Consider the following 26,901-nt stretch of genomic DNA (forward strand, 5'->3'; position numbering starts at 1 on the left):
AACAGAAAATTACAGAATACTATTGGAATGGTCAACTCGTTAACGAGACAGCTGCTGAATACTGGTAGAGTGGTCAACACGTGGAACAGGCAATTACTAAATACTATTAGAATGGATAACATGTCAAACATGCAACTACAAGCCATCGGCCAACTGGTCAACACATAAGCTACGAAATACTGTTTGACTGGTCAAAACTATGGAAAACTGTCAAATGGTTAACACATTAGACTCGATGATGCATCTTGCTCTCAAACAGAAATTGGTAAACTTCTTATCGTTGTTTCATGTAACATAATAAGCTAAGAAACAGAGAATTTACTTTTTTCATCTGTGTGTATGTTCAAATTTCAAGGGCACAAAATGTGGTTGTGCTATACTGTGTTAACCCAAAAGCGGAATGTTACAATTGTCGGTATGCAGTAGTTTGTCCTTAGTGTTAAACTGTTTCGATATTCCAATTCTGCACTTTGGATGTTGACAGATGCGGCAAATACATTATAATTAACGAGTAATGTTATCTTTATTACATTATCTAAATAAATGTATTGTTCTTAATTTCGAAAAAAAAAACGTCCAGACTTACTCGGGTATGTTGTCATCGAATTGAAGGCATCACAATGATGTCCCTGCTGCTGAGAAATGGCGGTCACCAGGACAGAGGCCATTACAAAGACGGACAGCCACTGAAAATAACATGATGGAAAAGTGAAAATGTGGACATGCTCACAAATATGTGTATTGCTTAAGAAATATATACATTAACGGGATCTTAATTCAAACACAAAATAAGAGCAAAAGAAAGATGTGCACGGAGACATAAAAGTACAAGGATAATAAGGCCAAATGTTCCGGAATGGTAAGGGTCTTCTGCTTCATCGACGACACCCGCCATGTAAATCTTGGTTAATCCAGGCAAGTAATGTCACTTTCCAAATGAAAACAAGGAAAACAACAACAGAAACACATGAATTAACGAGCATCAAACATATCCAGCTCAGCATCGCTCAAAGAAATAGAATATTTATCAATGAGCTCATTATGACGACTTCATAAATTCCCCTACTCTTCTCTTGAAACCCTGCTTGTGTGAGTTTGTCTGTCGGTTCCCGACATCTTTCATGAAATCGTGATGTTGAGACTTGGTCCTAGAATATTGAATCAACTGTGACATGTAAACACCATAGGTCGGGAATGCGCAGGTGTTGCTATCCAACAATGGAAAATTCATAACAGGGATATTGAAATGATTGAATTTATCATACAGCTCGGTGGATAGTTGTCCCTGTTGGTTTCAATGTAGGAAAACATCGAGGTAAGCGAATAATGCAGAAAAGTTTGTTGCGTCACTGATTTCCAAATTTGGTGGGTATATACGGTGGAGATGGCCAATAAATTATTGTTATTTATAGATAATACGTCACCAGTATTTCTGAAAGTGAAATTAAAGGACTTCACAATTTGTGAACTGTTTTGATAACACTTCTATTTATTTAGCCTCGTATGAAAACAAAAACAAGTAAGCCAACAGAACGCCAATAGTCTGGTGAAAAATTTGGACACCAAATTCGACGAAGGTTAACCGGAAACTCGATCATGTTTATGATTTCGTAATCCGTAAATGTGTATGATTTAGACGTATTGTGTTCATTTATTTTGGTGTACAAAAATAATGAAGATAAGAGAGTATATGTTTATATAAAGTACAGATAAGCATATATGAATATTTGCAAACAAATTTATGTTTGTTAATTATTTTAAGGAAGTTAAATACATGTATACAGGAACACGAAGTTCCAGTATAATTTCATATCGGGACTGTCTACTATACCGATATTACTAGTCCACATAACACCTGATTAGAAGGCGTTCGATATGTCAGTGAGAACATCTATGTTTCCTATATAGCCTGAGTAGATCTATATTAACGACCAATTAATATAAAATTAATACACATCATTCCATTGTACCCGTACTTACCGCCATTACTGTTGTTGGGTGGATGTAAATAGGGGAGTTCACACGGTAGCCATTAGAGTTGAGACAATGGTACCCGTTATCACATCACACATGTGTATCACCTGTAATCACATGTGTACTTATCTGTAAGATGTACTCGGTGTGTATGAATGTGGTATCGGGTGCTTTATCATTCGATCAGATATAGGGGTCAAAGTTTATTTTATATACAGTAAAACATTAATAATCAGTAGCTAGCGTAATATATACCTGTTACAGCAGCTAGATCAGGAGCAAGGAGCCTTATACCTGTTTTTTCGGACCGTTGCGTAATTCCCGTTTTCTAGTACACAAAACATTAAAAAAATGTCCGTTTAGAAATTTTAATCATTTGAATCGCTTACAAGATAAGTCTGTATGTAAATATTTCTTTATCATAGTTTCACGTGCATATTATCGCTTTAACACGTCAACAAAAAAACAAAAAGGAACATTTTTATTTACAAAATTCCATATGCATATATACCCTTGGTAGTTCTTTTCGTTCTTTAAAACACTAATTGTTTTATTAAAATCCTTTAGTCTAGGCACTTAAATCTCACATATGTCCGTCAAACACGATTTAATTATTTAAATACTATCAGTATTCCAAATCCTTCCTTGTTTTAAAAAATATAAGCAACATACACTCCATATGAGTTTTCGTGTTGTTTCCTTTCGCATGGTTTATAATCCCATCCTGAAAAACAAGGTAACTGGCCGTATTTAATAGTTATGATGTTACACACTATTTAAACGGACAACGAAATAAATAACACAAGTTACCTTCACGACCGTATTACACAGTGTAAATATTACGTATAATCTGTGATTAGTATAACGGTTTTATCGCCTGGGATACCGGAAGGAAACTTTGTGTTTTGATTATATTTATCGGAATTATCGTTGTATTTGTTTCCATTTGATGAAAACGTAAAGAGTAGACCCTTGCCATGATCATACATTTTGTACTTTAATGTCAGCAAGAAGCGTTATCGATTTCAAGCGATATCACATTGAACTCAACCACGTGAAGGACATATTAATTATCCTATGACGGTACGAATATAATCTGATTAGGTTAAACACTCCCCTTGTCGGGCCCCACCACAGGTAGACTTAAATATATGCATGTCTTAAAGCTGCCGTGTGGTTGGAATGTTATGTCACCTGCCTAAAGCTATACCTGTCACCGCCCTTGATGGTCCCGGGGACAATCATCACAGTCAAGACGTGGTCAAGATTGGACATATTATCATGTACCTACAGGACACCGTGTTTACATTTGGAAGAACGCCACGTGTCGGAATTCCAAACAGAAGGTAGATGATTACACACAACTACAACGGTTCATTCTTTGATTGTTTCATGTTCCACCAAGCTAATTACACACGTGATATGTATGCAATGTATTAATACAAACATGAAGAGCTGAGGTGAGTTTATTTCTCTGGCTACCTCCCGCTCATGTCATGAACTGACATGACCCCTTAGTATCAGGAAACTCCCAATTGTACCAGGTGGACGTGCTACCGGGTATTATATAGTTTAGATTGCTTGGAATTTCTCTCAATTTGTTTTTTGTTGGTTTTTGCTTTGTGTTTACACGTCATTCTGGGTATGCCTCCAAGTCACTTTTTTGCAACATACTGATAGAATAGATGGATATACCTTTCAAAGAAGGGAAGTAATTCAATGATCGCCGCGGTCGTCTACCTGTATGGGGCACCAGAGGGGATCTCTCCGTGTCATAATACGGAATTAAACCTGTGACGGTTAGATGAGTTTCAGTTCTGGTCCTCAAGGAGCATGAAGGAATAAGGGAAAACAGAGTTTAATAATCTAATCATCAATTTTTCTTGAGAGGTATTAAGAGGCAAAATTACTTTAGAAACTCCACGTTCTGTACTCTCGGTGCAGTACAGTGCTAGTTATGTACTACGAAATCAATATAGTTAAGGCTTACATTAGACACGATCGTATGCATTACATCATGCCTTGATAGAGAGAGTCTTGTACAATTCGCATAGCAAGTGAACGTTGTCTGTATAATCAGCTTAACTGACGTATCAAGGTAATGTAACGTTTGATCCTGATATGATAGTACTACGGCAAATATACACGAAAAACATTGTGGGTCAAACTTTGTCTAATATCAGACCAGTATCAGATATACTATAGCTACTGTATAAACGTATACAAAATCAACAGCATTTGTACACAGTTGACAGTTTAATGTCATATATAATTTTACTTAATTAACATATCTTTAATATATCTCACAGGTAACATGGAGACGAGATCGAGACGCTACCTGTGATAAGCGGCCGACGTAGGTCGAGCATGAAATGGTCGACATACATCCTGGGCGGCTGCGATGTAGAACTGTGGCCTACGTCATCGTCGCCCTTACGTTAATCGCCACTGTATTTGTCACTCGTTTATCAGTGTCTACGAGGAAGAAATTTAAACCAAAAACTCGACAGAGTGAGAAGGAGAGAGATTTTATAGACGTGACCAGAATTGAACACAAAGTTCACAGCCAATTCCTGGAGCCGGAAGATGGAGAAACAGTCCAAAACAAGTATACGTCGAACTCACAGAAGCGGAGGAAGGGTCAGTGTAAAGTTTTCCGGGGCTCTACCAAAGCCCCGAAACACTGCGTGCCCTTAAAAACGGTTAAAGGGGAAACCCCTATTTGTATATTTGATCCAGCCGAAGATCGCATGATCAGCTCCTACATCCGGGATTTCGGTACATGGGAACCAGACTTGGTGAATATGACCGTTGAGATAATGGAAGCCAACCCTGCAATGAAGTTTCTTGACCTTGGATGTAATCTTGGAGTATTCACTATTTCAGTGGCCAAACTCGGTCGAAAAGTGGTGTCCGTTGACATCCTATCGCGAGCACTGGACAACCTGCAACATTCTTTAAATCTAGGAAACCTGACAGAAAACGTAACTCTTATATTGAATGCAGTGTCAAACACGCGGGAAAAGGTCAAGGTCAATGTAGTATCTGACAATATCGGTGGCAGCCATGTACGGCAGCACGACGAGACAGTACAACAAGAGGAAGTGGTACACAGCATTACAATGGATGATCTTTTAGAAGTCATCAACTCAGGAGAAGTATTTATCAAAATGGATATTGAAGGTCACGAACAAAAAGCTTTAGAGAAAAGTAAGGAATTTTTCAATAAGGTGAATGTCAAGTTTCTATTGATGGAATGGATGTTACACAAAGGCAAACCCAGCGGTGATAAAATTATCAAGTTTTTAGTGAGAAATGGTCTATTGCCATATCTAGATTACAACTTACGAGAAGTGCTACCTCTGGGAAGAGCCTCGTTCTGGCCAGACAATGTACTGTGGGCCAAGAGGTAGCGTTTGGAACGTGAAAGTCGGACGATGGTTACAGAGCTTCCAGTTTGTGATTCATATACCTTACGCCAAAATATGTGCAATCAGCTTGATCTATCATATCTGAATCTAGTCAAGCTTTATTACGTCGCGGCACGTTAGAGGCAGAATAGGACATTTTCATTCATTTTATTCAGGAGTACTTTTTAAATCTTTTATATTATCATCATTTAAGTACCTATATATACATATGCAAAGTTTAATATATTTTGTCTGGAATAGCTTTAGCGACTCAGTTGTATTTGTTCAATTAATGTATTCATTTTATTTGATTGTGTAACTCTACCATGGAACAGTTATTCATTGAAAAGTTAATTTCTCAAAACCGTTTCATTTTCATCAGTCATACGAAGAGATGTCATACTGCCCTTTGAGTACCTATGTGTATGTCAAGGGTATACCCCTCAAAATTTGGACACTGGTGTGTTATATCTAGATGATTGATATGGCGTCTCCAGCCCAACCTTGTCAGCCTTGTCCCACTCAGTCTAACTGTAACACAGCATCCCCTAACTGTAAAACAGCATCCCCTACACCTCTCTGTTTCTAAATCTTTGTACGCAGTCTTTGCAACTTGTTTATTATTTTGTGTTAGAATTTCCATTCAAATATCAACACTGTTGGCGATGACATTTTCACCTAATTACACTATATTTCTGCTGGTAGTGTAGGGAACAACGATTTAACATATTTTCAATTATTTGAAAAAAAATCAAGAAAATACGTACATGGCAACAAAATCATAACTCAAACTCAAATTCCATAAAACTAGGGCAAAATATGAAAAAGTACAAGGAGAACAAGACCAAGTGTTCCGGAAAAGTGAGCGTCTTCTGCTTCATCGACGAAACACACCATGTAAATCTTGTCCAATCAAAGTAAGTAATGTCACGTTCTCAAATGAGAAAAAGGTATACAACAACCAAACGAAAAGTCAAAAGAGATGCAGATTGATGAAGATTGTTGTGAATTTTTACGAAAATCGGTTGGTCGTCATGTAAATACATAGGTTGAAAACCCTCATCAAGAAATATTCAGATTGATGAAGATTGTTGTGAATTTTTACGGTTGGTCGTCATGACGATCTCATCAAGAAATATTTTACTGTTCAGTGTAATACGCAGCTAGTTGTGTTTGCTGATCATTAGTATACCTGACGGTTTTCTTGTTACTTACTTTGTTCTCATTCAGGAACACAACAATTACATGGAGGGTGTCGTCAATGAAGCAGAAGACGCCCGCTCTTCCTGAATACCTGGCTCCGGCTTCTCAAAAGATAGATAGATTTAACAAGTGGTTAGTGCAAAACTAACTTGTTGCCACTGATCTAACAAGGATCTTAAATACAAAATTAACACTCCAAATATATCAATCTGACCTGTCTCAACAAACCTAGAGCAGTGAAATAAAAAAAATGTTTCCAATTTTGTTTAATTAATTTTTGAACATTTTCACTAACCACTGTTGTCTCTAACCAGCCTTTGAACAATTTGGGCCTGGTCTCATTCCGCTTGAACTTTTTCAGGAGTCTCCGTGTATATCATCGAGTTGTGTCCGAATTATGATTCCAATAAAATGTCATCATTTTCTTCTTTTTTAATTCAATTAAACCTACTAGTATTTAAAGATTGGTAAAATAATTGAATATATGTTAAACTGGCATTTCATAGTGGTGTTATCCCTAACAGTAGTACATTTGATCTGGTGGACGACTAGGCCCCAGTTACTCAAAGCATGGTTAGTTAATCAGTGGTTAGTAAAGAAGTTAAATTGTTGACACTGAAAAGCAAATAATTGAAAAAAAAAGTTTAAAATATCAATTTGACTTGTTTTGACTAATCTGAAACAGTGAAAAGATAAATTTTCTCAATTTTGTGTAATTTGTTTTGGCAGATTTTCATGAACAACTGATTAACTCTAACCCATTTTTTTAACAATTGGGACATGATGTCTGTATCTGTTCACGTCGACAGTTATTCTTTATGCTTAATCGTATTTGTTTCTACTCTGATATTATAGATGAAAGATGAATAATACAGAGAACATTCTGAGGTTGATATATTGCCATATATATCGTCATTCTCCATGATAGCCGGAGAACCAGTGGGTTTAAGGAACTAACTTTGATTAAATAGATAATATATGTTCATGTTGTATGATAATCAGAAGGACTGTGGTAGTTATCTACGTTTTAATATATTTTAAATTGAAGACTATGAATAAAGATTTATATATTTTTAATGAAGGTTGCACCTTTCTTTAAAATTTTCTACAAGAGGAAATTTGATGCAAACTGCTTCCACTGCTTGGGAACTTCTGCTATCACGAGACAATCTATACCATGGCCAAAAGATCAGTCTTTGACGACCTGGACAGGAAACAAAGTTGGGTCTTCAACATAATTTAAGCTCAAATGGAGTGATCAAAATGAAAAACAATCTTATTGTGCATCGCATTAAAAAAATCAATGGAATATAGCATATAATAAACGATGTTCATTACTTCATCACGACAAACGAAATCATTGGATAGGTTTAAGTGGTAGGTTTCATCAACTAATTAGTGGATATGGTTAATCAACCAATGAGTGGACAGATTGGTTTAATCAACCAATCAGTGGAACGCATATGTTAAATCAACAAATGAGTGGATTGGTTTAATAAACCAATTGGTTTAACCAACCAATTTGGGAATGGTTAAACCAACCGATAAGTGGTATGTTTCATCAACCAATCGGTGGATATGGTTAATCAACCAATGAGTGGATGTGTTTAATAAACCAATTAGTCGATAGATTTAATCAGCTTATGAGCGGATATGGTTAGTCAACCAATGAGTGGATTGATTTAACCAACCATTTAGTGGATAGCTTAACCCAACGAATTAGTTCGTTAACTGCCATATAAGACCCTTAAGGTTTCTCAGACCTTGAGACCTTCCTTTGAGCAGGCGATTTTCGACCTCGACAGTACATTTTTACTCTCGAGACAATGGTCCTCTCTCGTTTACACAAAGGAGGCTGTGATTTTTTATCTTTTTTTTTTATTTTCGAAAATTTTACATATATGCATAATATACATAAATAAATGCCTGTAAGGCTGTAATTTGATAAATGATTATAAATAATTTATAGTAAAGTTTCACCTAAAATATTATATATGTATGAGGTCAGTAAAACATTAGGAAACATGTCATCTCTTAAAAGTGGGAACCCAAGAAGTGACAAGTCAAGTATTAGACAGGGCAAATACAGTGAAATACTGAATTAAATAGTTTGTTTCATCCTCCTACCATTCATCAATGATGTCAGGCTCCTAAACCATGTATACTGAATTAACAGCATCATACAGTTGTTTCGTCCTCCTATCATTCTTCAATGGTGTTAGGGTCCTAAAGCGTTGGTATGTAGACGTCAAAGTAACACACTTAATTGAATTACAACTAACAACAGCTTGTGGTAAAAATACATTGTATGTATTAGATTGGCATTTGTTCAATCGTTAATAAAAAAAATCAATTAAGATCGATCTAGTAGTTATAAGTGATCACATTCATTCTGAAAAAAATATGTTGTTCGAAAGTTTTACATATTAAACATTTTTTGAGAAAACTTTACGATATCACTTATAAAACAGTCTAGTAACTTCTAGTTGATTGCGATGTACTGGTTTATTAGGTTTAGCTTCGGTGTTCTTAATTTTGATACCATTATTGAAACTGAATCTTCTTTGTAACTTCCATGTCTTATTGCTATTGCCCTGTCAAAGTAAATGTTATACAGAACATGTTAGAGTATAACATTGTTCTTTTTTTAGAACGTGATATTACTAAGCTGGACTGACCAACATTTTAATGGAGGGTGTCGTCGACGAGGCTGATGACTCCATAGCACCTGATCTTATTCTCCTTGCTCTTTTAAAGGGTATCTGTCGGATTATTTTGTTTGCTCATGTATTGTCAAAGTTTTATATATTTTGAGGTTGAACTTGCAGAATTAACATGCTAGTTTTTTTATTGCTGTTTTTGTCAATAAGGAACTGAAATCTGCCATCTACCAGTCTTATATCATGCTTCCAATACTTCAATCCGTATTCTTTCTCAAGTCATCAGAAAACAGTTATCTTCGTGGCAGATATATTTTGATTTGTTTTTGAGAAGCAATAGAATTTTTCTTTAAAATATCCACCTAAAATGTATTAAAACGCATTAATGTTAATAATAATAAAAAAGTTAAAACATTCACCAAATGTCTCGGCTCTAAACACGCTGACCATTCATTGTAGTACAGTTGATACGGATTAATCGATTGTCGGCCAAGCTGTTGCTTGTCCCACCTCTAACGACATGTGCCAGATTTACACACATAGTATATCATCCACACTACTACTGTACGAAATAGCAAACAACACTCACAATTACCGTGTGATACAGTAGTTTTGTTCAAACGATACCATGGTCAATTAAGGAACCAATATCAGGGACGACGGCAAACAAGCCTATCGCCATACATGTCGCAAAAGATCACATCACCTCAAAAACACTGCATTTGACACAGAAACAGATAAGTTTTGTGGTCACATACTTTTCATTGGGGGAGTTGCCATATGTTGCAAGAGAGTGCATCAGACAACGCCTGAAGACTTTCAGTTGTGTTTACAGTGATACAGTGACAGATTGAAGTAGCAATTAGGAGTGATTCAAACTGGAATGCATGTGTAAACGTATTGAAGATCAAGTATCGTGAGAATTTTCCTGTTGGAGGGGAATGAAGCTGGGTGTATGCACCAACTGTTTACAAGTTTAACTTCTATGAGTTTTAACAAAACTGTTTAACACTGTATGCGTGCTCCTTTCAACGTGATGGTTCTACCTAGTGTGTTTGTGGCAGTAGCATGCCTAGTTGTCATGGTAATTGTCTACTACCAATTACAGGCCGATGTATGTTCAAGCAAGGAGGATGACAGAGATGGAGTTCAGGGCACAGGTCACAGAAGGCTTTCTGAAGATAGACATTAAAAATAGATTTATACTCTCCCTGAGGTTTCAGTAGGAAATAACAATATATCAAAACAATATTCAGCTATATGTCATGAATATGGTAGAGTAATGAACGTGTGTTTTAAAGTAAAACGAAGACCACTGATCTCAGTGCCAAAATGGCTATAAAAAGTGTGATTGTTGTGAATTCGACAGAGCAGACAATCGATCTAACGACGGAAGGATCGGAAATTTCACTTGTGTGTTTTGTATTGTGTTTTTGATGTAAGTGAACGTATCGAAAACACGCCATAGAAGTACGTTGATGAACATTATTCCTACGAGTGGGATACATATAGAATGATAGAGATATGAAAAAAACATTTTTTAAAAAAGCCCGCAGGAATCAAAAAGCTAAATCCACATAATCGATGTCCGCATGTTTGACGTTAATTAGAAAACCCCAGTGTAAGAAACCATATTTGTACACAATTTATATTTACAATTGGTTATTGATATATTTGAATAAATATTTAATAACAAATATTCTATACTCTTTTTTAATGCGAAACAGCTTGGGTCATGTAACAGACATTAATAATTATATTTTTTTAAACTATTTATTTTCACATAGTTCGGACTGATTCTGATTTGTAATGATAATTGTTTAAACACAGATTCTCTCCTATTTATGGTTTGTATGTACTATTTATGTATGTAATTCTCCTCTCATGAGCAGGAAAACTAACTATTGTTGATACACTCACGCCATCTATCGGAGAAAAATGTGAATTTCCAATATCCATTCCTTACTTATTATACTTTTAAATGAGAAATACCTATTCTATTTGCTCCAGAAAAACCGCACCAGAATAAGATGGCAGGATATGATTTTAGAAATGATGTAGTAAACATTGTTTATGTAGTAAGATTATTGAATTTCAATAGTGAAAAACAACACAAAACCACTAGAATCGTTACAAAATAAGAGATCTTGTAAAACACGTTCTTGATGATCGTTATTCAAAATTAATGACCTAATAATAATACAAATTAATTTTCATGAAGAATTTTTCGTCGAAGGAAATTGAAAAATATATATATATATTGTTTTGTCCTTATTTTCTATCCTCTTTTTTATCGATTTTAACAAGAATTATCAATTGTAGTCATTCCGATATTCTATTGTTTTCACAAAGTTTTAGATATTATTGCTCCTAGGAGAAGACTATGACAGGTCAGTTATAGTTTTCTACCTTCTAAATTTAATATTTATCCTGATACATCTACATGTACGTCATACGTATTCACAGGAAATAGAACAATTCAAAAAGTGACAAAAATATCCACCAATCCTGTCTTTGAAAACATCTGCAAGTCTCGCATCAAATTTAGTGTTAATCTTGATCTTATTTGAGAACGAGATTTACTAACTTGGATGCACCAAGATTTCCAAGGCAGATGCCATCGATGAATTAGAAGTACGGGTATCTATCTTTAAATTTGTATTAAAAGGTAATATTTACTTGTCCGTCATTTTAACAGTCTGAACACATTACATAATAACAGTTAATGGTTATAACTGTGACAAACATTAATGGTTACACTTGATCATGGTTATAATTGTGACAAACATTAGTGGTTACACTTGATCATGGTTATAATTGTGACAAACATTAATGGTTACACTTGATGATGGTAAAACAAGATGGTTATAATTGTGACAAACATTAATGGTTACACTTGATGATGGTAAAAACTGTGACAAACATTAATGGTTACACTTGATGATGGTTATAATTGTGACAAACATTAGTGGTTACACTTGATCATGGTTATAATTGTGACAAACATTAGTGGTTACACTTGATCATGGTTATAATTGTGACAAACATTATTGGTTACACTTGATGATGGTAAAACAAGTTATAAACATTAATGGTTACACTTGATCATGGTTATAATTGTGACAAACATTAGTTAAACATTAATGGTTACACTTGATGATGGTTATAATTGTGACAAACATTAGTGGTTACACTTGATCATGGTTATAATTGTGAAAAACATTAGTGGTTACACTTGATCATGGTTATAATTGTGACAAACATTAGTGGTTACACTTGATGATGGTTATAATTGTGACAAACATTAATGGTTACACTTGATGATGGTAAAAACTGTGACAAACATTAATGGTTACACTTGATGATGGTAAAAACTGTGACAAACATTAATGGTTACACTTGATGGTTACACTTGATGATGGTTATAATTGTGACAAACATTAAGTGGTTACACTTGATGATGGTAAAACAAACATTGTGACAAACATTAATGGTTACACTTGATCATGTTATAACAAACATTAGTGGTTAATTGTGACAAACATTAATGGTTACACTTGATGATGGTAAAAACTGTGACAAACATTAATGGTTACACTTGATGACAAACATGGTTACACTTAATTGTGACAAACATGGTTACACTTGATGATGGTTAAAACTGTGACAAACATTAATGGTTACACTTGATGATGGTAAAAACTGTGACAAACATTAATGGTTACACTTGATGATGGTTATAATTGTGACAAACATTAATGGTTACACTTGATGATGGTAAAACAAGTTATAAACATTAATGGTTACACTTGATCATGGTTATAATTGTGACAAACATTAGTGGTTACACTTGATGATGGTTATAATTGTGACAAACATTAATGGTTACACTTGATGATGGTAAAAACTGTGACAAACATTAATGGTTACACTTGATGATGGTTATAATTGTGACAAACATTAATGGTTACACTTGATGATGGTAAAAACTGTGACAAACATTAATGGTTACACTTGATGATGGTTATAATTGTGACAAACATTAGTGGTTACACTTGATGATGATTATAATTGTGACTAATATTAATGGTTACACTTGATGATGGTTATAACTATGACAAACATTAATGGTTACACTTGATTATAATTGTGACAAACATTAATGGTTACACTTGATGATGGTAAAAACTGTTACAAACATTAATGGTTACACTTGATGATGGTTAATAAACTGTGACAAACATTATGGTTACACTTGATGATGTTATAATTGTGACAAACATTATAATTGTGACAAACATTAATGGTTACACTTGATGATGGTTATAATTGTGACAAACATTAATGGTTACACTTGAAGTTACACTTAAAGACTGTGACAAACATTACTTGATGATGCTTATAATTGTGACAAACATTAAGTGGTTACACTTGATGATGGTGACAAACATAAAACTTGATCATGGATGACAAACATTAATGGTTACACTTGATGATGGTAAAAACTGTGACAAACATTAATGGTTACACTTGATCATGGTTATAATTGTGACAAACATTAATGGTTACACTTGATGATGGTAAAACCTGTGACAAACATTAATGGTTACACTTGATGATGGTAAAAACTGTGACAAACATTAATGGTTACACTTGATGATGGTAAAAACTGTGACAAACATTAATGGTTACACTTGATGATGGTTATAATTGTGACAAACATTAATGGTTACACTTGATGATGGTAAAAACTGTGACAAACATTAATGGTTACACTTGATGATGGTAAAAACTGTGACAAACATTAATGGTTACACTTGATGATGGTTATAATTGTGACAAACATTAATGGTTACACTTGATGATGGTTATAATTGTGACAAACATTAATGGTTACACTTGATGATGGTAAAAACTGTGACAAACATTAATGGTTGACAAACACTGTTATAAACATTAATGGTTACACTTGATGATGGTAAAAACTGTGACAAACATTAATGGTTACACTTGATGATGGTTATAATTGTGACAAACATTAGTGGTTACACTTGATGATGGTTATAATTGTGACAAACATTAATGGTTACACTTGATAATAGTAAAAACTTTGACAAACATTAATGGTTACACTTGATCATGGTTATAATTGTGACAAACAATAGTGGTTACACTTGATGATGGTTATAATTGTGACAAACATTAATGGTTACACTTGATGATGGTAAAAACTGTGACAAACATTAATGGTTACACTTGATGATGGTAAAACCTGTGACAAACATTAATGGTTACACTTGATGATGGTAAAAACTGTGACAAACATTAATGGTTACACTTGATGATGGTAAAAACTGTGACAAACATTAATGGTTACACTTGATGATGGTTATAATTGTGACAAACATTAGTGGTTACACTTGATGATGATTATAATTGTGACTAATATTAATTGTTACACTTGATGATGGTTATAATTGTGACAAGCATTAATGGTTACATTTGATGATAGTAAAGACTGTGACAAACATTAATGGTTATACTTGATGATGCTTATAATTGTGACAAACATAAGTGGTTACACTTGATGATGGTAAAACTATGACAAACATAATTGGTTAAACTTGATCATGGTTATAACTATGACAAACATTAATGGTTACACTTGATGATGGTAAAAACTGTGACAAACATTAATGGTTACACTTGATCATGGTTATAATTGTGACAAACATTAATGGTTACACTTGATGATGGTAAAACCTGTGACAAACATTAATGGTTACACTTGATGATGGTAAAAACTGTGACAAACATTAATGGTTACACTTGATGATGGTAAAAACTGTGACAAACATTAATGGTTACACTTGATCATGGTTATAATTGTGACAAACATTAATGGTTACACTTGATGATGGTAAAACCTGTGACAAACATTAATGGTTACACTTGATGATGGTAAAAACTGTGACAAACATTAATGGTTACACTTGATCATGGTTATAATTGTGACAAACATTAATGGTTACACTTGATGATGGTTATAATTGTGACAAACATTAATGGTTACACTTGATGATGGTAAAAACTGTGACAAACATTAATGGTTACACTTGATCATGGTAAAAACTGTGACAAACATTAATGGTTACACTTGATGATGGTTATAATTGTGACAAACATTAGTGGTTACACTTGATGATGGTTATAATTGTGACAAGCATTAATGGTTACACTTGATAATAGTAAAAACTTTGACAAACATTAATGGTTACACTTGATGATGGTTATAATTGTGACAAACATTAATGGTTACACTTGATAATAGTAAAAACTGTGACAAACATTAATGGTTACACTTGATGATAGTAAAAACTGTGACAAACATTAATGGTTACACTTGATGATGGTAAAAACTGACAAACATTAATGGTTACACTTGATGATGATTATAACTGTGACAAACATTAATGGTTACACTTGATGATGGTTATAATTGTGACAAACATTAATGGTTACACTTGATGATGGTTATAATTGTGACAAACATTAATGATTACACTTGATGATGGTTATAATTGTGACAAACATTAATGATTACACTTGCTGATGGTAAAACTATGACAAACATTAGTGGTTACACTTGCTGATGGTAAAACTATGACAAACATTAGTGGTTACACTTGCTGATGGTAAAACTATGACAAACATTAATGGTTACACTTGATCATGGTTATAACTATGACAAACACTAATGGTTACACTTGATGATGGTAAAACCTGTGACAAACATTAATGGTTACACTTGATGATGGTAAAACTATGACAAACATAAATTGGTCAATCTTGATTATTATAACGCTGACAAATATTAGTTGTGACGATACTAAACCCTGATAAACATCATAGTTATACCAGATAATGGTAGTAACTTTGAAAAAACACTATAGATTATACTTGATGACGGTTATGGAAGTGACTAATGTATGTTGAGTCATTTTTTGTTAGTTTAGACTATATTACTATTTTTTCAGTAACAAGATGTTGTCATGAGTGTTATCGTTAAAAAAACAGCAGTATGTTAATGTCTGGTTTTACTTATTCCGGCTTCACTTGACATACTTTGTGACTTGTCACGTTTCTGAGGGTGTAAATTCACATGTGTATTTATACACACTGATCGTTCCATCATTGAATCCCATCCATACATTGCCATCATTATCAACTGCCATTGATCTCGGTGCAGGCTGACAACCAGTCATCAACACCTTCAGTGGCACACAACCCGGATCTAGCAATTGCACAGTTTTTGAGTGGTATTCGGCGATAAGAATAAGATTGCTATCATTAAACAGCACATCGTTCACACAAAACCTGTCTGGTAGCTCAGGCATCTCTTCCTCGGCACTGATGATTACTCCAAAACCAATACAGCGACGTTCAAGCTTTAGTTCACTATCTAAAAGTACTAAATGACCCTTAAACTTTGCAGTTCCATTGATAATGGCCACCTTTCCACTGTTGCTGATGCCAATATTACACGGTATATGAAATATGTCACGACCATTGATGTCCTTATGGACACGAGTCAGTTCCTTGCCTTTGCTACTGTATTTCACTAGTACTGATGTTGTATTCGGTTGATCAGCTAAAGATGTCTTGTTTGTCATTGTCACAAGTATATCTCCGTTCATAGTTGAACACATGTTATTGGGCGCCAGTGGATCTGTACGAATGACTGTAGTGGTTGCATGGAATTGTTTGTCTTGCTTAAGTTCCACTCGTTTGATACACTTTTTTGAAGGACATGAAATCAAGACTTGGTTTGTTATCGGTGACACTAGAATATCAGATACCGTTGTGTTGCAAGGAACACAGTGTTTTAGAACCCCATTCCGTCCGACAAGTTTAATATTATCCTTTTTGTAGCACTTAAGCCAGACGTTTCCGTCCGCAGCTGGACGCATTGCAAACGCAGCCGAAGACACGTTGAAGCTACAAGTTGGTGTCAGATTGATATCGCACTTGATACTTTTGGAACTATGTGTATATTTCAGTTCCGTGGAAATGTCTGTTGGGGCCTCTGGTAATGTCGCAAGAGACATGTCTCTCTCTGGACCATCCCCATATAGATCCAGAGTACATACACTTATTGCATCAGATGGGCTATAGGGACGTGGACTTCCCCCATTCGGATAAAACGTATCCTGACCATGCACGTCCCGCTGTACAACCTCTCCGAAAAACGTTTCTATGTTGTCTGTATTTCCAGAGGTGTCTGTAATAAATTCAAGCTTGTTTGTCTTTGGAAAATCCAGTTGCACAATTTCTGGGACTGTTATTGTCCATCCTTGTACTATAACCTCCGACAAGTTGTCACACAACCGAAGTCTCGTTATTCGATCTGTAAAGTCTTTAACCTTCAGCAAGTTTTCTTCGGTTTGTCGTTTGAACTTACTTAGTTCCGCTAATGTTAATTCACGCTGCTTTTCAAGTTGCTTTGTAAAATTCTTAGTAACTGCATCCAATAGTTGTCCTAGCTGATCCCGTCTTCTGAGAAGGTCTTGTTTAGTTTTGTCAAAACCTGTTTCTTCCTCCTGGAGTCTAACACAAACTTCGTTAAGGTCTGTTTCTAGTTTGTTATTTAGTGAACTATCAAATGATTTTGTAAGATTGTTAATAACAGTCTCGGCAACATTTTCCAGTGAGCGAAAAATATGTCCATCGTGGTATTGTTCGTCAATACATGTGCTGCAGACAATAGTTTTACAGGATAAACACGCCAAGTTTCTATCTTTACCATGGTGTGAGCAGGCCATTCTCAATCATCATTGCTGTATGTACTTTCTGTATACTCGGCACCGCCTTCTTACTAACTCACATCTGTTACTTTAACAAGGAAGCTATAAACTGGGAAATCCCACTATTCATAATGCGTTCACACAAAGTCTGGTGAGCTTACATTAATTTTATGACAAAGATGTCAACAGTAGATTAAGAAATGGTAATGTTAATGGTGTTTTATCATCGATATTTTTATGTAATGACCTCCAGGACGGGAGCAATGGGATGGTGTGTTTACACCCGTATAACTCTCTGATGTGTTGTGATATTGTATAATATAACATACATATACTTATATAACCTAGCTATACTCTGGGTAAACAGACGATTACATGGTAACAAAATATGTCATTCACTTTAACTTTATTACACAGATATAAATTACTTCTTCCTGTTTATAACGTGTAGCTTTTCAAGGATATTCATATATATGTAAGTCCTGTGATCGGATTTCCATCAGTTAAGATTTATTGTTTTAAGAAATCACCAAACTCTACATCGAGAGTATTTGAAAACAATCTTGATGGGTCTACAAGCATCCTGCACTAACCCCAAATGTCAAATAAAAACATCTTTTGTAATATGTAATCCTATCTCAGTTTAAGAATTTTAAGTTGTAAAGCCAATTTTTTGGAGAACATTATATTGTTAAACTCTCATGTTCACCTCGCAAGTGTATTGTGTCCGTGATTACATTGTTCATTAATTCTATTGCTACAGACAGGGTTGTTTGTGACGTCATGAACTAAGTTATGATTAGATAATAAATATTGAGCGAATATGTTTTTAAAAAATGACAGAGAAAATGTGTTTGCTATAAAAAAAAACACTTTTTCATTAACAAATGCAGACTGCATACCATGTTATTTTATTCTTTAACCATTGAAGAGGATAATTAAACTGCTATGACCGGCAAGCTTGGTGCACCTTTATATGGTACACAAAGATACAAAAATTGATACATTTTTACTCATTTTGGGTCATGATAAGAAACAACCATCAAGTATTTACTTCCCTTGTACCTCCCTCTTTTGTGATGTAGCAGTGCGACAGGTCGAAAATGAGTCAGAATATATGTGTGTACACTGTGAATTAATAGCACGTTTCGGCGAGGATGTTCAGTCACGCTTGATGTGGCTACAATAAGCACTTTTCATACACAAATATCAACAGAAGTAGTGTGACCTATATTACATGGAACTGCCTGTACACATGTTGTTGAGGAACTAGAAAAGACAGACTTGTAGGAACGGGACAAGTCCACCCATGGAATACACGCATTAGCGGATTTGGGAATTGTCTTGCATATAATTGTTTGGAAAGACAATGAGATTTAATACTATAATTCCGGGGTCTCTGATGGTAGGCGTGTGTATAGTCATACTGAACCAATACGCAGGACAAGTTCAAGGTATGTACTCACATTGTACCTTCTAACTAAAATCATTTTGATGAATTGCCGAGGATATATTATCTGTTTAGGGTCTACATTTATACGTTTCCATGTAAAAACAATATGATTTTGAAGGGAAGCAACTGTATGTAGGACTAGTGGACTATGTTACGTTATGTCAAGACAGTTTACAGTGAACTAACAGAACCTTCAATATCCAAAAATATTATCGATGAAAGCAAAAAACAAATATACCTGATACCACCCCTCTATGTAAACCACCAGCTTGATGTAACAGGACGCAAATGCGTACGTGTTAAGAATACATAATACTTATTACTTATCTTTAGTTCTAGTTATAGTATTCCCAAATTTTAGGGTCTATGTCAGGTAGCCAACAAATGCTTCAAGGTACCACTCCTCAAAATGGCCTGGTTATTGATAGGAGGATGAAGCCAACAAATAAACAGAATATTGAATGCTTTAGCCAACAAATAAACAGAATATTGAATGTTTTAGCCAACAAATAAACAGAATATTGAATGTTTTAGCCAACAAATAAACAGAATATTGAATGCTTTAGCCAACAAATAAACAGAATATTGAATGATTAAGGCAACAAATAAACAGAATATTGAATGTTTTAGCCAACAAATAAACAGAATATTGAATGGTTTAGCCAACAAGAAAAACAGAATATTGAATGCTTTAACCAACAAATAAACAGAATATTGAATGCTTTAGCCAACAAATAAACAGAATATTGAATGGTTTAGCCAACAAATAAACAGAATATGTAATGGTTTAGCCAACAAATAAACAGAATGTTGAATGCTTTAGCAAACAAATAAACAGAATATTTAATGGTTTAGCCAACAAATAAACAGAATATTGAATGCTTTAGCCAACAAATAAACAGAATATTTAATGGTTTAGCCAACAAATAAACAGAATATTTAATGGTTTAGCCAACAAATAAACAGAATATTTACTGGTTTAGCCAACAAATAAACAGAATATTGAGTGGTGTAGCCAACAAATAAACAGAATATTGAGTGGTGTAGCCAACAAATAAACAGAATATTGAATGTTTAAGGCAACAAATAAACAGAATATGTAATGGTTTAGCCAATAAATAAACAGAATATTGAATGGTTTAGCCAACAAATAAACAGAATATTGAATGTTTTAGCCAACAAATAAACAGAATATTGAATGCTTTAGCCAACAAATAAACAGAATATTTAATGGTTTAAGCAACAAATAAACAGAATATTAAATGGTTTAGCCAACAAATAAACAGAATATTTAATGCTTTAGCCAACAAATAAACAGAATATTGAATGCTTTAGCCAACAAATAAACAGAATATTTAATGATTACGCCAGCTTACATATCCCTGAATTATCATTAGAAACGGATATGTGAGTAATACTTAGTACTTGTCACGAGACTCATCGGCTACAAAGTTATATTTAACATACACTTCACCATATAATTATTACAATGACATATCTTATGCTCTGTACAATTCGTCATTATTTAAAAGTGAGTGTTGAAGTCCAATGTACGCTTTATACTTGCCTGATTTACGAGTCAGAGATATATAAGAAGCATGAGAGTACAACAACATATATACTTTATCAACTATGTTCATCTTTCAGTATATAATTTGACACACAATTTTCTATAGGTTAAGGCAAAGGACCCATAGTTCTTCAATTCGGTTAAAACACAAAATATCTCTATCACAACATTGAATAGAATTTCTATGATCATTACAAGTTTAAGTCAACGTACTATGACACCTCGACCAGCATTGACAAGATGTTTGAATAAAAATATAATGATGTCTCTTTTGGTTAGTTTGTAGTTGTCCTATCTGCTACAAAGGTCAAATTTCTATCTGCAGCGTAGCTTAAATAGCTCTGGCAACACGTACTGTTTTATATGGCTATTCATCTGAGTTTGACTTCCTAAGCCGACAGCCCGGCTAATAAGAGAAAGGTTATTTGTAGGTACACGTTTTGCTAGCGCTTAAGTTTTTCTTTTCGTTTTTGATTCTTGCATTTAATTTTTATACTTGTAAACGTCATTGAAACCAACTGTTGGTGTTTTCACAGGACTTACGTGCATAAATTGTGCCGATTTTGCCATCAATGGGTCGGCTGCGGGGGCGGTTGTGACTCCAATCCTGAGCGCTATCCCGGGAATCCGGGAAAAGAACTGTCGGACAGCCACTGCGACTTCAGACATTGACTTGATCACTTGTCCACCAAATCCTGCATCTGGGGACCGTGTTTACCGATGTGGAGCCTATACCGGCACAATCAATGTTGTTGCTCCGCTTGATCTATTCAGTATGTACGATATCCCTACCAGGTTTCCTATTATTTCACAAGAAAAATAAAGACCTATAAATTTAAAACATTTCTAAACAATTTGATACAAGTTCACAATACTGATTTGTTAAAAATGTCTTTGAGGTGAAGAAACATGTCATTTCAATTGAACTGATTGGAATCCATTGCCAAAGTCAACTAACAGGTCAGATCAGGAATTTGGTGATAGGGTTATCTATCATGCAGTGCATTTATAAGTCTTAAAACTTATTTTCTTTATTTCAGATATTCCTGTTCATATAATTGACCGTGAATGTGTTTTGATCTATAAGGGCTTGAGCGATGGCTGTCACCCTCAGAGTTTTGCCCAACAGGACGCGGCTACTTTCCAAAAGATCTTCGACAATCTTGATAGCATAGGAGCTGTCAGCTTCAGGGGAAATATCTGTATCAGTGGTGATATATCCGCTGCCTCCAGCTTTCACATCGGACAGTCTTTGGTTGTCTTAGTAGTGACATATTTTCTGAATAGAATTTTCGTGTCGTGATCGAGTCTGCATTAGAAACTGTGCGTATATAATATCACTTTTTTATGGATAAGAACGTGATATGTAATTTACCAATTTGTTATAGGTTTTCTGGAATACAAATACGTGATACAAAATCGTGATCATCATTTATGCCATATTTCGTCGTTCAAATGCGATGATCATGTCACACAATTTCAAATTGTTTAGGTACCCCATTAAGTCTTTGCTAATGAGACGTTGACTTTGTGGGAAACCCTCTAAAATTGTGTATAGACATATTAGGAACATATGTGTGAGAGGAAGAACTTTCATATGCGTGCTGAAATAGGAATTTTTATTTTCTTTATTGTATGCATGCTAAAATGGGGATTTCTGTACGAATAATGAGTAAAATTTTGTTCGCATGCTGAGAGGGAGATTTATGTACGCACGATGAGAGGGGGATTGATGTACGCATGATGAGAAGGAGATTGATGTACGCATGCTAAGAGGGAGATTTATGTATGAATGATGAGAGGGGGATTGATGTACGCACGATGAGAGGGGGATTGATGTACGCATGATGAGAGGGAGATTGATGTACGCACGATGAGAGGGGGATTAATGTACGCATGATGAGAGGGAGATTGATGTACGCATGATGAGAGGGGGATTTATGTACGCACGCTGAGAGGGAGATTGATGTACGCATGATGAGAGGGGGATTGATGTACGCATGATGAGAGGGGGATTGATGTACGCATGATGAGAGGGGGATTGATGTACGCACGATGAGAGGGAGATTGATGTACGCACGATGAGAGGGAGATTGATGCCTGCACAGTTGAGACGGAGATTGATGTACGCATGATGAGAGGGGGATTGATGTATGAATGATGAGAGGGGGATTGATGTACGCATGATGAGAGGGGGATTGATGTACGCACGATGAGAGGGGGATTGATGTACGCATGATGAGAGGGGGATTGATGTACGCACGATGAGAGGGGGATTGATGTACGCACGATGAGAGGGGGATTGATGTACGCATGATGAGAGGGAGATTGATGTACGCACGATGAGAGGGAGATTGATGTACGCACGATGAGAGGGAGATTGATGTACGCATGATGAGAGGGGGATTGATGTACGCATGATGAGAGGGAGATTGATGTACGCATGATGAGAGGGGGATTGATGTACGCACGATGAGAGGGGGATTGATGTACGCACGATGAGAGGGGGATTGATGTACGCACGATGAGAAGGAGATTGATGTACGCATGATGAGAGGGGGATTGATGTATGAATGATGAGAGGGGGATTGATGTACGCACGATGAGAGGGGGATTGATGTACGCACGATGAGAGGGAGATTGATGTACGCATGATGAGAGGGGGATTGATGTACGCACGATGAGAGGGGGATTGATGTACGCATGATGAGAGGGGGATTGATGTACGCATGATGAGAGGGGGATTGATGTACGCACGCTGAGAGGGAGATTGATGTACGCACGATGAGAGGGAGATTGATGTACGCATGCTATGAGGGAGATTTATGTACGAATGATGAGAGGGGGATTGATGTACGCATGATGAGAGGGAGATTGATGTACGCACGATGAGAGGGAGATTGATGTACGCATGCTAAGAGGGAGATTTATGTACGAATGATGAGAGGGGGATTGATGTACGCACGATGAGAGGGGGATTGATGTACGCATGATGAGAGGGGGATTGATGTACGCACGCTGAGAGGGAGATTGATGTACGTATGCTAAGAGGGAGATTGATGTACGCATACTAAGAGGGAGATTTATGTACGAATGATGAGAGGGGGATTGATGTACGCATGATGAGAGGGGGATTGATGTACGCACGATGAGAGGGGGATTTATGTACGCACGATGAGAGGGGGATTGATGTACGCATGATGAGAGGGGGATTGATGTACGCACGCTGAGAGGGAGATTGATGTACGCATACTAAGAGGGAGATTTATGTACGAATGATGAGAGGGGGATTGATGTACGCATGATGAGAGGGGGATTGATGTTGATTTATGTACGCACGATGAGAGGGGGATTGATGTACGCATGATGAGAGGGGGATTGATGTACGCACGCTGAGAGGGGGATTGATGTACGCACGATGAGAGGGGGATTTATGTACGCACGATGAGAGGGGGATTGATGTACGCATGATGAGAGGGGGATTAATGTACGCACGCTGAGAGGGAGATTGATGTACGTATGCTAAGAGGGAGATTTACGTACGAATGATGAAAGGGGATTGATGTACGCATGCTGAGAGTGGGATTGTTGTACGCACGATGAGAGGGAGATTGATGTACGCATGATGAGAGGGGGATTGATGTACCCACGCTGAGAAAACTTTTGTATGCATGCTAAGAGAGGGGAATCTCTGTACGTATTCTTAGAAGGGAGCATTTGTACTCGTGCAGAGAGAGGGAACCTTTCTACGTATGCTGAGAGGAAAACTTGGTGATGTGTTTGTGACCTCTCACCAAGTCAACACTATGCAAAAACATTATACCTCCTAGGTATACAAATTAACAATTTTGATATGATAATTGAATCGAAATAAAACTACTTATGGAGGAAAATTGTTTGAATTACAATTGCTATGTATAAATTATAATTTAGTGTATTATCATTGTTGCCTTTATACATCTTACAGAAGCCAACTTAACTGTAGCCATAGATTATGAAACATAATTACTTCTTTTTATTATTTTATTTCAAATAACATCATCAAAATTGATTTATGTGCATTTCATTTAATTATTTAATCTGAATATTTTTGTCCGTGTAAAACTGTGTCATGACTTATATTGTATTTGTAACAGTGAGAAAAAGAGCTCTCTTGCAATGTTTGTAATTTAAAATGATTATATTCATTGTATTTGCACAGAATTTTGTATAAGTTAAAATCAATTTACTGCATAATAAACATACTGTAATTCTATATCACCCAGAAATAAGGTAATGCCCTCTTATATTTCTTTCAATTGTTTTAGCATGCACAATCACATGTTATTGACGAGATTCTATTTGTATATCGTTGTCCTAACAAATTAAATAATTTCATTTAAGAACACATTATCTGTTTCATTTTTCACGCTTTGTTGATTTATGCATAAGGAAGACACAATAATGACAACGTATGGAGTCGAACAAATTACGGGATTTGGGAACTTCCCTGACCAGATACATTTACTACATACCTGTTACATTTTGCACAATTCTTTGTTGATAACCGCAATATAGTGTATTTTTGTCTTTTTTCTGGCGAGTCAAGAGCATATTTTTCTCTTTTTTTTCCATGAGAGATCATTGATGTAGTCGAATCATACATTTTAAAAAATACATATATTTATGGTGTTGTGATTCTGGCACTTTCATGCATTTTTAATTTTAAACAAAAAAGTTCCATATTTCAATTTTACAATTATGCTACCGGCATTTTCTGCGCTGAATGCTATAACATATTTTAGAAATTCAACTTCAATGACATCTTTTGGACGTTCAACCTCAATGACATCTTTTAAAATTTCAGCTTCGATGATATATTTTAGAAGCTGAATTTCAATAACGTCTATAAGAAGTTCAGTTTCAATGACCTCTGTAGAAGTTAAGCTCTGATGACATATTTTAGAAGTTCAGTTTCAATGACCTCTGTAGAAGTTAAGCTCTGATGACATATTTTAGAAGTTCAGTTTCAGTCCTAGAAGGATAAAAAAAACATTGTTTATCTCTAGTGTTTCTATACTTATCTGGGAATGTTGATTCTGAACTCATGTAAATTCATTAATTTTTTTATTCACGTTTCTGTTTTGTAACTTTGTATTAATTGCGTGAGACACTATAGGATATCCCGAATTGTGACATTATTTTTAAAAGTCTTCTTGTTGATACAATCAATTTTCGACAATGGGTAACAGCCAAACATTTACATACTGACGTACTGACAATATATAAAATTTGCAAAGAAAGTGTTGGTTATCATCTCATAACTGTCAATTGAAGGCCTATTATATCAAGGACTGTACAAAAGACGCAGAAGTGAAAAACATATTTAATGGAAATCAAAGTAGAGCTAAACAATGAATTGATAAAATCAAACGTGATCGAAGGAAAAGCCTTAGTCTAGACGGGGAGGTGCAATAGCTCAATGATTAAATAAATATCATAATCTTTGTATATCCGACTAAAAGTCAACCAGTATTGTCTACCACCTGCATCCCAGAAGACTGTACTAAAGACACACAAGTGAATAGCACCTTTAACAGAAGTCTTGTTTGACAAGTAGAGCCATATACTAAGTTAAACTGTAACATACAGCTGTTCCGTCCTTCTGGGTCTAGTCAGTGAAGCTAAGGGCCTAAATTTTGAAGCCAAGGAAGCGACAGGAAAATCCAAAGTGATAAAAAATTTGGACGACGATGTACACTAGCCCCTACGTATACCGAATGAACAAATACATTAAAATAAATTCGAACACCCACATCCTGTATAAGTTGTTTTCCTAATTTAGCAT

The 26,901-nt window shown here is 35.4% G+C and overlaps 3 protein-coding genes across 3 annotated transcripts; 2 read left to right on the forward strand and 1 right to left on the reverse strand.

Moving 5' to 3' along the window:
• The first annotated feature begins 4,346 nt into the window (after positions 1-4,346).
• On the forward strand, positions 4,347-5,387 carry LOC132560509 (uncharacterized). The gene has a single exon (XM_060225179.1). It carries the CDS (start codon positions 4,347-4,349, stop codon positions 5,385-5,387), a length of 1,041 nt encoding a protein of 346 aa, XP_060081162.1.
• A 10,914-nt stretch (positions 5,388-16,301) lies between these two features.
• Positions 16,302-18,069, reverse strand: LOC132561171 (uncharacterized). Its single transcript, XM_060225901.1, has one exon. It carries the CDS (start codon positions 18,067-18,069, stop codon positions 16,384-16,386), a length of 1,686 nt encoding a protein of 561 aa, XP_060081884.1. The 3' UTR covers positions 16,302-16,383.
• A 1,115-nt stretch (positions 18,070-19,184) lies between these two features.
• LOC132560991 (uncharacterized) lies at positions 19,185-23,148 on the forward strand. Its single transcript, XM_060225704.1, has 3 exons — positions 19,185-19,505; positions 21,611-21,847; positions 22,115-23,148. Exons 1-3 carry the CDS (start codon positions 19,421-19,423, stop codon positions 22,375-22,377), a joined length of 585 nt encoding a protein of 194 aa, XP_060081687.1. The 5' UTR covers positions 19,185-19,420; the 3' UTR covers positions 22,378-23,148.
• Positions 23,149-26,901: the final 3,753 nt, after the last annotated feature.

This window comes from Ylistrum balloti, unplaced genomic scaffold, assembly GCF_031769215.1.
Source record: "Ylistrum balloti isolate Yb309-2 unplaced genomic scaffold, AGI_CSIRO_Ybal_v1 Utg369668, whole genome shotgun sequence".
Lineage (NCBI taxonomy): Eukaryota > Metazoa > Mollusca > Bivalvia > Pectinida > Pectinidae > Ylistrum > Ylistrum balloti.

What these genes read in the sequence shown, in the direction of transcription:
- LOC132560509 (XM_060225179.1), top strand. Translation starts at nt 4,347, where the DNA reads ATGGTCGACATACATCCTGGGCGGCTGCGATGTAGAACTGTGGCCTAC.
- LOC132561171 (XM_060225901.1), bottom strand. Translation starts at nt 18,069, where the DNA reads ATGGCCTGCTCACACCATGGTAAAGATAGAAACTTGGCGTGTTTATCC.
- LOC132560991 (XM_060225704.1), top strand. Translation starts at nt 19,421, where the DNA reads ATGAGATTTAATACTATAATTCCGGGGTCTCTGATGGTAGGCGTGTGT. An exon ending in ATACGCAGGACAAGTTCAAG is followed by an intron (nt 19,506 to 21,610) that starts GTATGTACTCAC and finishes GTGTTTTCACAG; the next exon opens with GACTTACGTGCATAAATTGT. An exon ending in TGCTCCGCTTGATCTATTCA is followed by an intron (nt 21,848 to 22,114) that starts GTATGTACGATA and finishes TCTTTATTTCAG; the next exon opens with ATATTCCTGTTCATATAATT.